Below are 17,114 nucleotides of genomic sequence, written 5' to 3'. Positions count from 1 at the left end.
CAGTCTTCCTACATACAGATTGAAGCCACCAAGAAGATGCAGTGGTGCATCAATGTACATACACTGAAATGAAAGGTTCAAACCGGATAGAAAGCAAAATGTTTTCACCAAGAGAACAGTCATGAATTGGAAGAGGTTTCCCAGAGGGGCTGTGCAATCTCCATCCTTGGAGGTATTCAAGACAAGACTGGGTAAAACCCTGGCTAACTTGGTGCGACCTCAGAGCTGACCCCGCCTGACGCAGAACGGATAGAGACCCCATGAAGCTCCTCCCAAGCTGAACCATCTTATAATCAGATATGCTGCATCTGAGCTTGGTACAAGCTATTAAACAGTCCTATCTTTGTCTTACCACTACTTGTGCAGACCGTCGTGTGTTCACCCCAGTACTGCTGTTATTGTTAGAGACATTTGGAGCAGCAGCACTCAGTGCTGAACTTCCATCTTCAGTTTCAGGAGTCTCTGTTTTTATTTCCTCCAGCTCAGGAGCTTCAGAATTGATGTTCATTTCAGTATCAGTGCTGTTACGATCTGATGGTTGCTCTCGTCTCCTCTTTCTCTTTTCCAAGTTCTCAAACATGTGCATGATGGCTTCTACCTTCCTGTCTTCCCGCGACTAGAACACAAGAGTAAATTTAAGTCAGCACTGCAAATTATGCCCGTAAAGAGGAGGCAAGAACAGATATGAGATGCAGCACAGGAAGGAGAACAACTGCCAAATAGCAATGACAAGAGCCAGAAAGGGGAGAGAGAGATGCAGTTCTTTTCAGATATTTGCATTTTTCAACATGGCAAATTTCCCAGAATAACAACAACATAATCATGTGTTCATAGAGTAACTAGAAGAACTAGACTTTGTTCTTAAATAGGACCACTTAGATACTACTGAATTATATTTATAAAACAGCCACAAGGAAATGCATAATTTTGAAGAACTAAAAACCATAAGAAAAAATAAATAGAGTGAAGAGACGACTTGGAAACAAATAGACCTACTTGCTAATGACCAAACATTAGAAGCAAACAGAAGCTAGAGGCAACAGAAGTGAATCAGTAATTTGCAGCAAGTATAACACACCACACAAACTGACTAAAATTATCCAGATTCATTCCTTCCCTGATGTCAGGAGATTACCCAGCTCAAAAATAAAAGCTCTTGTCTAAGCAGCTTACATACTGGATAAAAAAAACTGAACATGAGAGAATACAGAGGCAAACCAAAGGTATTTATTAGGTAAACAGAAAGGGCAGGAAATCTTATCACCCAGATGTGTCAGAAATAATTGGTAATTATGCACGTAAAAGGTCCAATACAATAATGCTGCAGTGACTGGCAAAAAACAGGCTGAATCAAGTGAATTTTAAGAAGTGGGGTCAAGTTCCTTCTGACACCTGTCACGGAGGAAGAAGTTTCTTGAAGCACACAGCGGTACTCAATCACAGCAGCTTGGCCTTTACAGTTTTCTGTTCAAAAATACTCAATGAGCACACACAAAAAATTAGAGACTGGGAAAATTATAGATACAGGTATTTACCTGGTGCCAAGTATAGAAAACTGAATCTCATTAAAGGAGATTAACTGGTGCAACATACAGGAACAGGGCTTACAGGCTCATGAGAAACTAACACTTCACTTAGTCTTCTTGAACTATACTGTCCCAGAAAGAGATCAGCTTCCCTGAATTAAAATGAAATCTTCCCTCCGGGCTTAAGGCCAGTCTGATGGATGACTGCTCTTATTCAAATTTCAATAGAAAGTGACTGTTTTATCTTACCTGTTTTAAAAAAATCTATGAGATAATCCAAGGATCTCTCTGCTGGATGGCTCTCAGCTCTGCAATTTGCTGCCCTATCTTAACATTTAAAGCATTCTCAGGAAATTTACACATGGAATATCCATATCTCCGATTAGAGAAAGACGGGTAATAAAGATATTTGGTGAACAAATGAAACCCAAGAACTCCTAGCTCCAATACATTTGCTGGCTGTAGAAGGATGGGAGCACTTTTTCTTTTTTTCTTCCTTGGGTCTTTTGTTGGTTGGTTGTTTTGTTTGTTTGGGGTTTGTTTGTTGGTTGTTTTTCTGTTTGTTTGGGTTTTTTTGTTTGTTTTTTTTGTTTTTTTTTTTTTTTTTGGGGGGGGTGTTAATTTATTTTTTTTTAATTAATGAATTCAGTAGAGCCAGGACAGCTCCATTCACATGCATAAAACATTCTAATCCAGGGATCAATCCCAGGTGCCATAAGAAGCACAAGAAAAAAAAAAAACAAACAGCTCTACTCAGTACAGAAGAAGGTTGAGAAGAGACTGTGTTATCTATCAAAGATCCAAGAACACTAAGAAATATTTTGATCAAGAAGACTGATTAAGACAACGATTCGGAAGCACAAAGGGATTTCCTAATAAAGAACACAGCAAATTTTGCAGACTTCTGCCAACAGTGCTGTTGGTGGTCTACCCCTCTTACTAACTTGTGCCACTTGATCCTACCGTTTTCCCACATGGCAACATGTTTATGAACCCATACAGGGCATAGATACATGTTAACAAACCTAATCCAGCAAAATGGGTCCCATTTTAACAAAATGAGGTTCTGGTTCATCATATGATCTAGCTGAAGATGTTCCGGCTCATTGCAGGGGCAGGGCTGGACTAGATGACCTTCAAAGGTCCCTTCCAACCCAAACTATTCTATGATTCTATATGGCTCCATAAATTCTTGTACTGGCAATAAGGAAGGGAAGCAGGAACATTAAAAGGGTGCAATTACCTTTTTTGAATCTGGTGCTGATCGTCTTGTTAATGGTATGTTTTAGACTATAGAATAGCCCTCATAGTAACAGTTAAACCTTTCAATCAGGAAATAAATCTGTTACAGACTTTCTAACCTGCAGTACCCTAACATAAATCCTGTGATGTGGAGTCAACCTGGGTGTTTTTTGTTTGTTTGTTTCTTTTTAAATCAAATTACTGAAGACCACTGACAGTTGGAATTTGTGTTGAAACAAGTGAAATAACCAACTGGACCCGGTGGTCACTGCATGAAGCAAGTCATAAGGGGGATGATACCCAGACTGAGAAAGGTACTTGCCCGTCGGCTGTGGACCAAGGCTCCCTGTTCATCTACAGGCTCCTCTTTCTCCCCTTCTTGTTTTTCCTCCTTCTCTGCCACCTGAAAGAGAAGCCCAGACTTAGTATGTCAAACAAAATCCGGTACTGTTTTAAAGTTAAAGATTCCTATGGTAATCTAAGGTGCTAAAGGTTTTAAAAAGGCCTCCTGCAGTTTCTGTTCTGAAGATCCCAGTGCTGTATTGGATCAGGTTCCACACCACTGAATGATAAAAATATATATAACAAAGTGTCAAGGGTTTTACCTCATTGTCACTGACTGCTGCAGGTCCCTCAGGAGCCTCCTCCGTTTGTTGGCTGCTGTTCTCATCTGATGCAATGCCCTGCTGTTCCATTTCTAGCTCCTTTCGACGGGCTTTTCGCCGGCGTGTTTCTGCCCCAATCAGTGTGCCTAAAACAGGTGGAGGTAGGTGTTCTGCAGCATTTGGGCTACGTTTCTGCACAGGGCAATTCCGGTTCCCCTTGTGACACGCACAGTCCACTTTATAGTTGCTGCTCCAAAACACAAACATAATTTGTGTCACTCTTCATTTCTCAACCCTTATACAGAGACATTCAATGCATCTCCTACTAAACATCTCACCACGTGCCAAAGCAAGGACAGCAGGCTACCTTATGGCCTCTATTGGAGAATATGCCAGCAGAACTGGACAGAATAGCCGGAAAATGCAATTCAGTAGAAAACGAAGCAAAATGTAGAATGCGAGGAAAGGGCTGGAGGAAGATGTCCAGTCCAGGAGGGCAGTGGAGAGCTCCTGGGCGAGGTGAAGGACTCACCAGATGTTGTACTCATAGTCAAAGGCGATGGTAACCTCTGTGTCCTTGGCAATGGTGGCAACAGCATAGATACACAGGTGGATCATCCCGTCAGCAATCACATGACGAACCTTGTTAAACAAAGTAGAGAGAAACTAACATCTTGACAAGTTGCACTTCCTAATTCCAAGAGGGAAGCCTCCTTCTGCAAAGTAGCTCTTATCTATTCTACGAATAATTATCCTAAAGTGTCCACAGGGAAAAGCCTGCTTCACTGCTCTTGTCTCATTCTGTGCTTTTCCACTTACACTTATACTACCACCTGCTTACCCTAACTAACATTCTGCAGCCAAATGAAAGCTTCATAAAAGAAACCTTTTCCTTCCAAAGAAAAACCTCATGTTCCCAAACTTTCTCATCTTCCAAGTATAAACCATCAAACAAGAACGAGATGCAGAGAATTTACCCCATTTACTGCATTTTAAGTTTGAATATTCATAAAAGGGGAATGCACTAAGCCTGTGTAAAACATGTATTTGCAATTACAGTGATGGTGAAGAGAGAATTTACCTCTGCATTTGGAGTGCAGGAACGCCTGATGAATCTGGCATCGTTACCAAAGGTGCGGGCATCAACACACATTTCCACGCCATTGAACTTGGAGTAGAACAGCACAAAGGGATATGGCCTGGAGAAGTAATAGAACGTCTCAATCCCAAAATACTCAATTCCCAAGGCACTTAAAACAGGTATTCCTCACTTCACTGGAAGCAGTGCTTCCATCAGTGCTATTGCTCTGGACGCTTACGCACTTCCATCATCACAGTTTAACAGATCTACTTCAGAGGGTTTTGGTCCATAAGCAGAGCATCAAGCTGAGGTTGTACATTTGATTTCACGTATCTATGGATGGCACAGCTGACAAGGGCTCTGTAAGTGTGCATTATCCCATAGAGACACTAGTCTCTCCGTGCCATGATGCTCTCATACTAATCACTTCATAGTACTCTTACTTTTTGAAGAAATGCCCATTGACCTCGAATTGCTGTCGTAACATAACCTTCCCTCGATACTCAATTATAAGGGTATCTAGTGCCAAGTCTCTTGCTGCCCTCAGGATCTTCCGGTGCTTCTGAACCCGAGTCACCCTTCCCAGTTGCAGCTGTAACAAAAACCAGAGCAAAATATGAGAATTTAAACCAAAGGCCTCTAACTCACAAAGAATATTTTACCTACATGAAAAGAAAAATTACTCTAGTAGCAACACACAGAAACTCTGCCAGGCAAATACATTGTTTATTCTGTAACAGTTTAGTAATGACCAACGACCTTGATAATATTTATCAAAACAAAGAGTATTTATTCCTTGCCTTCAACAGTAAGTGTCACAAATCTATCAGACCACATATTTCAGTCTTGCAGCTAGGAGGCATAACCAGACCTGTCAGTTGCTGCTAACAGGGAACTGCTCTGCAATTATGGCCACTTTCACAGCCAGAATAGCTCAAATCTTCCATAAATTGTGGGTTGTCACACGTTCAGAGGAAAAAACACAAGCTTTTCCTTCTGCAGAGGATGGTAAATTCTAGCTAATAAGCCAAAGACTTAAACTGGCAATTTCTATCTCCATTCAGAAACTTCTCTTCATCTGCCAGCTCAATTAGTGCTGTGGATTTTATTTTTTTTTAAATGGAGAAATACATTTTTAACTAAGTAGTGACAGTTTGCTGAATCTTCTTTATGTTAAAGTCTACAGCTCTATTACAATGGTTTTTCACAACAATGTGTTTTGACAGTATGAAACCACAACATTCTTTAAGCACAGACATTCAAAGACAACACATTTTACAGAATAATGGAGGGGATATTATAAGCACTAGGGCACAGGAAAGACTTCTTCCATAAAAACAAAGCACTTTTCTTGCTTAACAGGTTGAAACTCTCTTCAAGTAAAAATTATGTGAAGATGGTTGGCTGCCTCACCACAAGAGCTGTGCCTGCTCTTTCCTAAGCATGCTATTCATTGTGCATAAGGACACGGTTTTGATACTTTTCCGGAGTGAATTAAGGCATAAGTGTTCTTATTTCAGTAATAATGACAGATGTCTATCTAAATTAGAAGTGAAACACAAGATTTTATTAAAAGCAAGCTCCCAACTTTTCCTGATAAAACTCTCTAACAGCTACTGAGCAGTCTGCTCAAATGAATAAAAATCGCATTAGCTTAAGAAGGGGCTCAGCCTGGACAATGACAGAATGCATGATGTTCTAACCTTGTGAAAATAAAGTTAATGCCTTAAGGCAGCACTCAGCACTGGGAACCAAACAAAACTCTCCGTACTGACCATATGGAAGTATTGAACCACAGAAATTTTTTTGGTAACAATTTTGTATGGGCTCTGAACTAAACCTCTTTGGGAAGAAGATGACTTCCATTGTTTTAATATGACATTATACCGCAGATCTTGGATCAGCCAGCAAAGTAAGATCTATTTGTTGACTTCTTTCACTCAGTTCCAGAATAAAGATAGCTTTATAAAAACAATAATTTGAAACCTATGCAGATGGGAGTAACGGTCTTGCTATTCCAGATCTCCTCTTACGAGATATATCTAGTGCTACATTTATCATGCCTATAGGGTATATTTCTTTGCCACTGTATCTGTCAGTAACGTGGCGAATGGAGTTAAAGCCAGTTGGCGGTTGGTCACAAGCGGTGTCCCCCAGGGCTCAGTTTTGGGGCCGGTCTTGTTTAATATATTTATTGATGATCTGGATGAGGGGATCGAGTGCTCCCTCAGCAAGTTTGCAGATGACACCAAGTTGGGTGGGAGTGTTGATCTGCTGGAGGACAGGAAGGCTCTGCAGAGGGATCTGGACAGGCTGGATGGATGGGCCGAGGCCAGTTGTATGCGGTTCAACAAGGCCAAGTGCCGGGTCCTGCAGTTTGGTCACAACCCCATGCAACGCAACAGGCTTGGGGACGAGTGGCTGGAAAGCTGCCTGGCGGAAAAGTGCTGGTTGACAGCCGGCTGAATATGAGCCAGCAGTGTGCCCAGGTGGCCAAGAAGGCCAACAGCATATCCTGGCCTGTATCAGAAATAGTGTGGCCAGCAGGACCAGGGAAGTGATCATGCCCCTGTACTCGGCGCTGGTGAGGCCGCACCTCGAATACTGTGTTCAGTTTTGGGTCCTTCACTACAAGAAGGACATTGAGGTGCTGGAGCGTGTCCAGAGAAGGGCAACAAAGCTGGTGAGGGGTCTGGAGCACAAGTCTGACGAGGAGCGGCTGAGGGAACTGGGGGTGTTCAGTCTGGAGAAGAGGAGGCGGAGGGGAGACCTTATCGCTCTCTACAACTACCTGAAAGGGGGTTGCAGAGAGGTGGGTGTTGGTCTCTTCTCCAAGTGACTAGTGACAGGACAAGAGGAAATGGCCTCAAGTTGCGCCAGGTGGTTTAGGCTGGATATTAGGAAAAATTTCTTTACTGAGAGAGTGGTGAAGCATTGGAAGAGGCTGCCCAGGGAAGTCGTGGAGTCACCATCACTGGAGGTGTTCAAGGAATGTGTGGATGTGGCATTGTGGGACATGGTTTAGTGGGCATGGTGGTGTTGGGTTGATGGTTGGACTTGATGATCTTACAGGTCTTTTCCAACCTTAATGGTTCTGTGAATTGGAAAAACCTGCATGTATGTGTTGGACACTCTGAAAAGCCTTGCAGGGTGTCATTCATCTCTTCGTATCTCAGGTCCTGACAGGACCTCACAGAGGATTCCCCAAGTCTACTGAACTGGCATAAAAGAAACATGTTACTTCCAAACTAAGAAGCCACACTGCTGGCTCTAATTTCTGATCAAGAAATCCATGACACGAATGAACTGTAGGATAAGAATGTTTACATTGCTGAGAGTAGTGGCTAAATTATTTTAAAAACATTGCATACACTTCATACTACCCAACTGTGGTAACAGAATAAATAAATGGGACTAGATTTGTCAGTGTGTGACAAGAAGGAGATAAGGAGAAAGCATCTGAAGTTAGTAGATAAATTAGGACTGAGACATAAATGTGTCTCCAGTTGAATAATTTTGTTTCTATACTACCACTTATTTGCTGTTATAATCAGTTTCTCATCTACGCTGGCCCTACGCAGGAGGGTTGGACCAGATGACCTTCAGTGGTTCCTCCCAACCTAAATTATTGTACTACTCTATCAAATTCTCTTAGCATCTTTCAGAGATGCAAGTTAATGTCTGGAAGCCTTCACTCTCACCTTTAGCCCATGACTGACTTGGTACTGTCCACCTGATGCTGGAAAACAGCTTGGGGAACACAGGTGGGATAAGGTGGGGTGGTGGGAAGAGAAGAGATCCCATGAAGGGAAGAGGAGCTCTGCATCTGTAAAACTTATTACCTGAGTTTGGCAAAACAGGAATGATCTCATTGCATTTCTGGTGAGACCCTAGCTCAGCTTGCTTTCTTTCTCTGAATTTAGAAATATGAAGAGGATTAGCTGCCATGCTTTCATGTGTGAAAAGAACAAATGATTTTATTCATGTCATAGGCTATGGATTGCTGACTGCTAATCAGACAGAACTGTTCTGGTATGTTTGCAGAGCAACATCTGCATAATACTCAGTGGCTTTATTTTATAAAGGCCCTTTTGCTCTTCACTTCAGAATGTGAAATCAATCAGGAGTTTGAGCTCAAGTCAGCAATTATCAGAGGCAACAAAGGGCAAATACTGACCCTGGGTTTGGTTTGGCAATAGCAGGCAGAAAAGTGATTCACAGCTTTCAGTTTGTCAAGCATCTGGCAGTAGCCAGCAATAAGATGATTTTATTCATGACACTGAACAGCTTCATATTTTCACAAGTTTCCCTTTGCATCATTAGGACAGTTGAGAATTGGTTTATCCAAAACATTCCAATGATCAAAATCCCATATCCTGCATGTATAATTCTTAATCCATCTTTCCCTACTCCTCCTGGCTTGGGGAAGCTTTTAGGTCACACTTTCTTATTCTCTCTCTTTTTTTTTTTTTAAAGTATACACTTGCATCATTGTTTACCCAAGCCAAACAACTCTCTCAACTGTCAGAGTACGCAGGGCATATAAAACATTTTATTTTTATTCCCTTCTCCTCTCTCCAGAGTCTTCACGGCCAAATAGAGCAGTTACAATACCCACCTTCCACACACAGCTGCTATCTGCATATTGACATGACCTCCCTAAATTCTTTTTCTAGCTTAAAGTACCTATTTCCTTATCTCCCAGAAAAGCTATTTTTACATTCAGTAATGATATTTAGTTAAAAGACAACTGATGCAAACCATGAAGCCTTCTCAGTTTGTCTAACAAAGATGAGAAAAATGAGCAGAACAAAAATACAAAGCACAGGATGAGAGACCGCGCACTCCACACCTGTGCAGGCTATCCTCCTCGCAACACTCCACAGCCATCTGCTGAGCAGAGAAAACAAGGACATAAGGGCTAACAAGCAGCAGCCCGGGACAGCCACCTGGTCCTTCCTCATTATCCAAGAGGAACTACAAAGCCACTAAGTCCCTTTATACTTTCCAGGCACACGCAATGATAAGTATCTATCTACAGCTTGTTTAGGGTAACTGCAGCTCTCTATGAAGTTTTGCAACTTTCTTTTTGTTTCTTTGGGATATATCGCATTTGGAGTCTTCTGATTTGGAATGCTGGCCAGTTTTCCCTGTGGAAAAACCTATGTCTGTCCAGGGAAGGGAGAGGGCAAGAGAGCATGACAAGAACAAGCACGTTTATGTATGATACCATTTATAACACTCTGTCCTGCTGTACTCTATGAAGGTGATAAAAAGAAACAGCATGTGTTTTATCACTTATTTCAGGACTTTTCCTAAAACTCATGTGAAGGAGATAGAAAAGTTTACATTTAGACTCAGAAAATAAAGACTTCTAGAGAAGGAGAACTTTTTCTTCCCTCTACTTCCTCAGTTGCTCTCTTTAGGAAGGCTACTCACATAGCCAAGCAGAAGTGTTTCTCCCCAACCTCCACAGAAGTCTTATTATTGCAGAACTAGAGGCAAGAGTGGAAGGAAGTTGGGTCCAAAGTCCTCTTTCTGCACTCTCCCTTACTGGCAATATCTGTGCTTTGCCTGATGTGCTTCACCTACATGAAAGCAGAGGGAAAGGCGGGAGGGAGCACGTGAACTTCACAGAGTGGTGAGTCAGCTGATATAAACAAGAATGATTCAAGCACAAACATATACCTGATATTCAGGTTTCTGACTCTGCTCCCTTTCTACAGAAAAGGTACCCCACACCTGTTCTGGAGCCCATCCTTTTCAGTTGCACCTATTCTCCTGGACAAGAAAGCCCTATCTCCATTCTCCTGGACAAGAAAGCCCCACAAAGCCCGAATTGAGTGGGAATGCTGCTCTCTGTTCAATAAAGCACGGACCAGATGAGAAGAGTAGTAGGGAGGACATACACCACACAAACACATCCCTTCCCTGTTTCTCCTTGTCCACATGCACTCCATAAAGCTGGCAAAACACCAATCATTGCACATCTTGGAAGAGAAAAGTTAGTGAGAGACAGTTCCCTAAAATCAATTGTAGTTATGCAGTATTTGAAAGTTAACAGAGTCCAAATAATAATCCAAAATATTGAAATAATGTTGAAAGGTTCTTTAAAATAGCTTTCCACACAACATGAGCCAGAAAAAAAAAAGGACAGGAAAACTCTGGCAGAAAGCAGGACATTTCCTATCTCTAGCAAGTGATAGATCTGGTTCTGCCTCAAGCCAGTCAGTGACCAAAAGTATTTATTGGTAAAATACTTGTGAAACATATCACAGAACTGTACAAAATATCCCCAACTTAGCAACACTGATTTGGTTGAATGCGAGTGTTTCTGAACCTGTCTTGGTGCTGGCATCTCTTCTGTTCCCTTTTATATCAAATCTATGCCTACCGGTCTGAAATTATACGACCAGCTACAATATTGCTCACCCATGCCCACACCTTATGTCTAGAAACCAGAGGACCCGACCTACCGCGCTTCTGTCATGACGGTTCTTACCTGCATCTGGGACCCAATAACAGTATTATTGCAAGCCAGCTCTGTTTTGTTGATTGTGTCTAGCATAGCAGTTTTGCCCACATATTCTTTATTAGAGTTTAGATGACGCTCCAACAAGTTCTGTACATCAGCGCTGTACTGGTTAGTAAAGGCTTCTTCGTACTGATCTGTCCAGAGTCGTATTCGATTCTCCCACCCTTCAGCTGTGTTTTCATCCAAGGCATGTGCTTCAGAAGGGGAATTCTGCACCAAACAGCAAAGAGTGAATGGCTAGCACACAATGGGAAAAACCTAGCTACAGTGCTCTGAGCATACGAATATGCTACAAAAAAAGGCAAATCTATTCCAAGCTAAGAAAGTGTCAGTTATGAGGACACCTTTTTCAGAACCTGCATCCTCCACAACATTGTACAACAGTGCCACTTAGGAACCTATGGAGAACTCTGCGCAGGACTAAGACCTCTTGAGAGTTGGTACTTGGCACTGCTACACACAAGAAAATTAAGCTAGTACATAACCAGAAAAAGTTTTTTAACTCACTTTGGAAAAACAATTAAGTAGATTAAAAGAGAAAAGGAACAGAACACACAAAGGCCAATAAATCTCACGCAGGCTTGTCCCACAGTCAACCCGCTCATGTCCAATATAATGCTAGATGATCCTGACTGCATCTCAACCTTTGCAGTGACTGATCCAAAAACACTTCTGCACCTTCTAGCTAAATGGTCACCAGGGTTTCAAGAAACTGAATGTAGAGCATAAGCTAATACCCAGAGGGTTAAAACTGCAAGTCCTAAGCAGTATAAAGAAGAGAGGGCAAAATCAGGTAATCCGTTTATACCAGCTTGTAAGGGAGGGGAAAAAAGAAGCTGGTAGGAAAAAAAAAAATTAAGCTTCACTCTTTACTTGACAATAGTTGAAGTAATTCAACAAATAATATTCCAGAGGTCAGTAACTCAACTGGCTTCATAAGGGACTGAGACATATGTGACATAAAGGCATTTGCGACAAGGATCACTGAAGAACAATCGTTATTTTCATCATGTATATTAAAAGCATTAAGAGTTTTCATGCATTTTTACCCTCTCAAGGCGCTTGCATACTATGGAGATAGGTGCATACAGACACGCCACAGGATTGCCCTGTTTCCTCTGAGCCACCTGCTAGAAGCCACTGTCAGCTACAGTACTGGGGTCCGATGGAATTGAGTGAATTTTAAGGCACTTCTTGTGTTTCTAGGAACACATTTAGCTCAAAGTGCAAGTCTACTTTCTTGTCAAATACACTTTCTATCAGATAGCCACACCTACCAGCATTGCACAAAGTCAGAGTAAATATACTGTCCCATCCGTCCCTAGTAAGAAGATGTGGAGAGAAACAGGGCAACACTGCTAGGGACTCCCAACATTAAGCTTGTGTATTACTTTGATGCCCAAGCTTAAAATAGCTTTGATGCAATCAAATGATAACTGACCTCACAGGAAAGTGGCCACAACCAGTTCTACATCCCCTACATCAAACACCCCACTCCCAAGTGTCATGAATCAGTCGTGTCTCTTGGAACTGGATGACATTACCTTACAGAAAGCTATCTGAAGCAAAAGCAAGGTTCAAGGGGCAATTCCTGCGATACCCTTTTGAATAGGCCTGCTTGTGGTCCACGGTAAGGCTTGAGATTATTCTGAGGCTGGTCCCACAATCAGAAATTCCGCAGGCAAACCAAGAGAGGCACAAAATACAGGGCAAAAAACCCGTCACCATCATGGAGCGTTCTCAGTTCTACTCACCTTCATCCTCAGAGACTTTCGTGAACCCTCTCGAAAGGCCTGTCCCCCAAACAAGGAGAGAGAGAGAAAAAAAAACCAAAGTATTATATATTTTCTCAGAATTAGCATCCCAGAACCACACTAGATCCTACACTAACAGACCAACCCTTAACAAAAGATGGCAAGAATTACAGGAAGACCTACACAAGAAGCAATGGACTTGAGCAAAAAAACTCTGCAATGCAAATCCAGTGGAAACTGCTGAAAAGCTTGACGGCCAGGATTTCTGAACTAAAAAGGCCTGCCTCATACTTAGTAAAAATCTCAAGATCAAAACCAAAACTGTCCCGACTAACCCCACTTGCTTTGACAGAAGAAAGGGCCAGCAACAGAATCAAGCTGGTTCACAACAAAAAACCTGAAGATCTCATGTGGCTCCTGCTCCCACTTTTTTATTTAATCAGTGCCTACCAGAAGAACTTCAAAGGAAACCTAACCTGGGGAAAATCATAGTAAAGCTAGCAGATGATGGGAAAGAAACCAGCTGCTCACACACCTGCAATTCCAATATAAGCAATCTGAAATTATTTCAGTCCCCAAACCCTCACAAACAAGACAGTAAAGTCATCCCTCGACAAATGTTCAGCACTACCTACGTAGTTTTCCACACAGGCACTCTGTCCCTGAAGAACAGTGCCAAGAAGCTCTGCAGCCCAGATTCCTTAACACAGCCTGCTAAGAAATGCCATGCTCCCTTCGTTTTTCATTCCATTCACAGATTGCCCCTTTGTCACAAACAGACTCCAAAAGCTATTTCCCCAACTCCTAATAGAGCAGAAGGGAAAATATGTAATCAAATCCAAGCTCTGAGCATGAATGGACAGCATTGGGAAATAAGGGTGGAGTTCCAGTAAGGTAATTTTTAAACCAACAGCCATGTACTCTAGCAGGTCACAAATACAAGGTGTCTCATTATTACACCAGAAAGAACAATTCCTGACAAGACAAAAAGTTTCTTGCCTACTGCCAGTTTGTCAACCTGGTCTCAACAATACTCCACACAGCATTTGGTAGGAACTGCAGCAACCTTATCACACTCCAGATACCTTGATCTTTTTGGCCTTTGGAGCAGTGCGAGCTTTTTCTGTACTCCTCTTCCTCTTCTTAGGTTTGCTTCTACGGACACGGTTGACAGTCAGCGTGATGCTTGTAGGGGTGTGCTGCGTAGCTGTGTACAGCACTGTAGAGGGAGATAGTTCTTCATCCCAGCTCTCAGTTGCACTGCTGTCCCCACCTATAGAGAGGAGTGCTTTGTTAGCAAGGTTTTTATTCATCCGAGAGAGAACAGCTTACCCTTATGTCCATTTTCATCATGACAACTTGATAACCCTGCCTAGCTCTTCCCTGAGAAAACTATACTACCTCAGTTTTCTCACCCAAACTGGGAACAGGTCTCCCAAATTTCTGATATCTCACAGAATGGCATTGATGAACATCTCCCTTTTCTGTTCACAAAATAATCCGATTGTCCCAGGAGCTAACTGAGGTGAGGCAGGAGAGGAGAAAATCCCAATGGCTGGGAGACAAAGAACATTAGCAGCCACTAACCACAGATGATTACAGCAGCCAAAAGACAAAGGTCTTGTAGTAAGAAAGCAAAAGTCACCGTTATCAGAATTACAACCTCAAGCTCACCTGACACGTTGTCCTGCTTCCGGCGGCGGAGTCTGATCACCTTCCCCCTGCTCATTCCTCTGCCAAAGGAGAATGCACAATTGAAGCTGGTTTGTAGGAGTAAAGTCACTTGAAATTCAACAGGATGTCACAAGATGCGTGCCCTCAGTGGGGCCCAGGATGATAAGAACATCGATTTAACATCCTCATCTCCACTCCTGGTGCCACCAACACTTGTCAGGCTGACAACGCAAAGGAGGAGGGTCAATACTTGGTAAAGCACTGGAAAGAACGCTCCAGTTAGCAAAAGGAAGTCCGTCCCACAGCCCAAACGTGACACGGTTCGGTACGAGAAGTCAACACAAGGAGCAGTCCAGATCTGCACCGCACCAAACCTTACCTGCACTTTTCACACTTGAGGAGGAAACCATCTTGGGAGACACTGCAATGGCACCAAGTGGGAATTGATTCTCCTTCTGAGGAGCTCTCACTGTCCCCGGAGTTCTCCTCATCAGGCGAGTGCAGGCCGTTCAGTTCTGCACGAGGTATGATGGTCTGGACAGGAGGAGAGGCTGGCGGTGTTGGAGGAGGAGGGGCTCCATAATTATGATCCTGAAAACGAGCATTTGCAGTACTAATTTTAATGTGAAGATATGATGGCTAGAAACTGAAGTCCCAAATCCACAGTTCCCAGGTTATTATTTAACAACTGGTGTAAAACAGTAGTCTGAATTCCTCAATCTACCAAGAAGGTAAAGCAATAGCTCTGAAAGATGTGAATGGTTTTCTCCTGCACCAACAAACTGAATTCAAAACCTATGAAAACAACTAGGCTATTTCGACATTAGCTGTTGTACTGCTAATAATCCGAGATTACATCAGCGTTCAAACACTGGAACCGGTTGCCCAGAGACGTTGTGGAGTTTCCGTCTGTTGAGATATTCAAAACCCAGCTTGACATGGTCCTGGGCAACCTGCTCAAGCAGAGTCAGCTTGAGCAAGGGGGGTTGGATTACATGATCTCAAGAGGCCCCTTCCGACCTCAATGATTCTGTGATGTCCTGTTCATCCCGTATTTTCAAGCCATGCTCCCACTCTTCCTGACTGTTCCTTGTTTCTCATAGTTATAAGTTACCAATATGAAAATCTGCGCAGTTGAAACAAGTATAAAAAGTGCACAATAAACCAAACGGGGCGTAAAATTACCACTAGGAAAATATTATATATTTGTATATATTCACACTTCATTCATATATTTCATTCAGTTAAAAATCTATCACCTAGAACACTAATAAAGCTTGCTATAGAGTACACAAGACTTCACAAACAATAAACACACAAATGCAAAATGTATGGCAGAACTCAGCTGTAACTCAGCGTTCCCTAATAAATAAGTCAAAATTCCTAAGGCTTAACAGGCAAAGAACTATAGAACAAAGAGAAAAGAGTAAAGTAGACAGTAAAGAGCTGATTCACTGCAGAGAGAGTACTCACTGCGTAAGGCAGCCCGCGATAGCTGTGTTTCTGGGTGGCCCCATAGCCGTGGCTGGAGTACACATTCTTCTCACTGACAGCTGGACTAGCTTCCACAGACTCTGGGCTGCAGAAAGGGCCAGAAGTAAAACCCATCAATATCACATCATTCTTTTAGTGCCAGTATTTCACTGCTCTTTTCTACTCAACACATGAGCTCAAAATGAAGAAACTTCATGAAATCGAGGTGTTACTATGTGCTTCACCAGGCATCATGTGTACAGAAGATGTACAGGATGAACCTGCTTTCAGAGGGAAGGAACTGAGTAAGGGCCACCCTGGAAAACTCATTAAAATGGGTCTCAATCTGGGAAGTTAAAAAGAAAATTAGCATGTAAGAAGCTCAGTTTCCTTATAGTTGAGGAAGTTGAGTCTAGTTCAGCATTCACATCTGAACTCAGCCAGCCTAATCTCAAAGCCACTGAACAGTACTGCCATGTTATCTCGGCAGCAGCTTATTTCAAATAGCAGCTAAGCAGCTTTCCTGCATCTGCGCTTGTTTCTCTCTCCCTCAGATACTGTTAGCTGAGTCCAATGTCCTCTGATATAGCCTGCATGAAACCTGCAGCTGCCCTGACAGCAACTACCAGGAGTTGGAGATTCCTGTTACAAAGAGGCAACAAAATTCATGACCTGGACAGACAATGGCCACAGACAAATCAGATTTGCCCTGTGCTTTCTATACAGCAACATGGGGTGCAATGTGTTGAAAAGGAAATTTGCTGCTGAGGTACAATGCACTCTTCCACCACATGGTGGTGAAGAAAACCAGCTAAAATTGAAAGGTATATCCTTAGCAGAAAGCTGCAGAAACCCTACTCAGAGAAGGGACAGCTGCAATTCAGTGCAGGGAATATTAGATAATGAGGTACAGACAGAATATCAGCAAGGATATCACAACACACTGTCTGTTAGAAACAGAAGATACAAGTCAGCTAACCTCTGCACAAATCAGAAGTAGGGGCCATATCAGAATACAACAGAATGTTACTGAATCATGTCTGCAGGTGAAATCTTCTTCAAAATTATAGCAGGGAGCTGAACAAGCAGGAAAGAACTACAGGAAAGGAAAACTTTACCTTGGACCTCTGCTGCTCTGGTGAGATCTTGCAGGATTCTCAGTAGGTCCTATATTGTCAGTGTGAATCGGGCAGTACTCAAACACCAACGGCCAGCGGTCACGCG

The 17,114-nt window shown here is 42.5% G+C and overlaps 1 protein-coding gene across 2 annotated transcripts in view; it reads right to left on the bottom strand.

Annotated features, from left to right (window-relative positions):
* SETD5 (SET domain containing 5) overlaps positions 1-17,114 on the bottom strand; it is a 68,153-nt gene that overhangs the window by 21,869 nt on the left and 29,170 nt on the right. Inside the window, exons 3-14 of one of the 2 annotated variants that reach the window (XM_059823024.1) lie at positions 15,891-15,996; positions 14,797-15,008; positions 14,418-14,476; positions 13,829-14,016; positions 12,744-12,782; positions 10,957-11,199; positions 4,898-5,046; positions 4,455-4,572; positions 3,906-4,015; positions 3,374-3,623; positions 3,091-3,171; positions 353-616 (exon numbers count right to left, since the gene is read on the bottom strand). In XM_059823024.1, coding sequence (XP_059679007.1) covers positions 353-616; positions 3,091-3,171; positions 3,374-3,623; positions 3,906-4,015; positions 4,455-4,572; positions 4,898-5,046; positions 10,957-11,199; positions 12,744-12,782; positions 13,829-14,016; positions 14,418-14,476; positions 14,797-15,008; positions 15,891-15,996 — 1,819 coding nt within the window. The remainder of the gene's footprint in view (positions 1-352; positions 617-3,090; positions 3,172-3,373; positions 3,624-3,905; positions 4,016-4,454; positions 4,573-4,897; positions 5,047-10,956; positions 11,200-12,743; positions 12,783-13,828; positions 14,017-14,417; positions 14,477-14,796; positions 15,009-15,890; positions 15,997-17,114) is intronic. The other variant, XM_059823025.1, reaches the window with a different exon arrangement.

Source organism: Gavia stellata, chromosome 12, assembly GCF_030936135.1.
Source record: "Gavia stellata isolate bGavSte3 chromosome 12, bGavSte3.hap2, whole genome shotgun sequence".
Taxonomy (NCBI): Eukaryota; Metazoa; Chordata; class Aves; order Gaviiformes; family Gaviidae; genus Gavia; species Gavia stellata.
The sequence above is the reverse complement of the archived record's forward strand: the minus strand, read 5'-3'. Positions and strand labels throughout refer to the sequence as shown.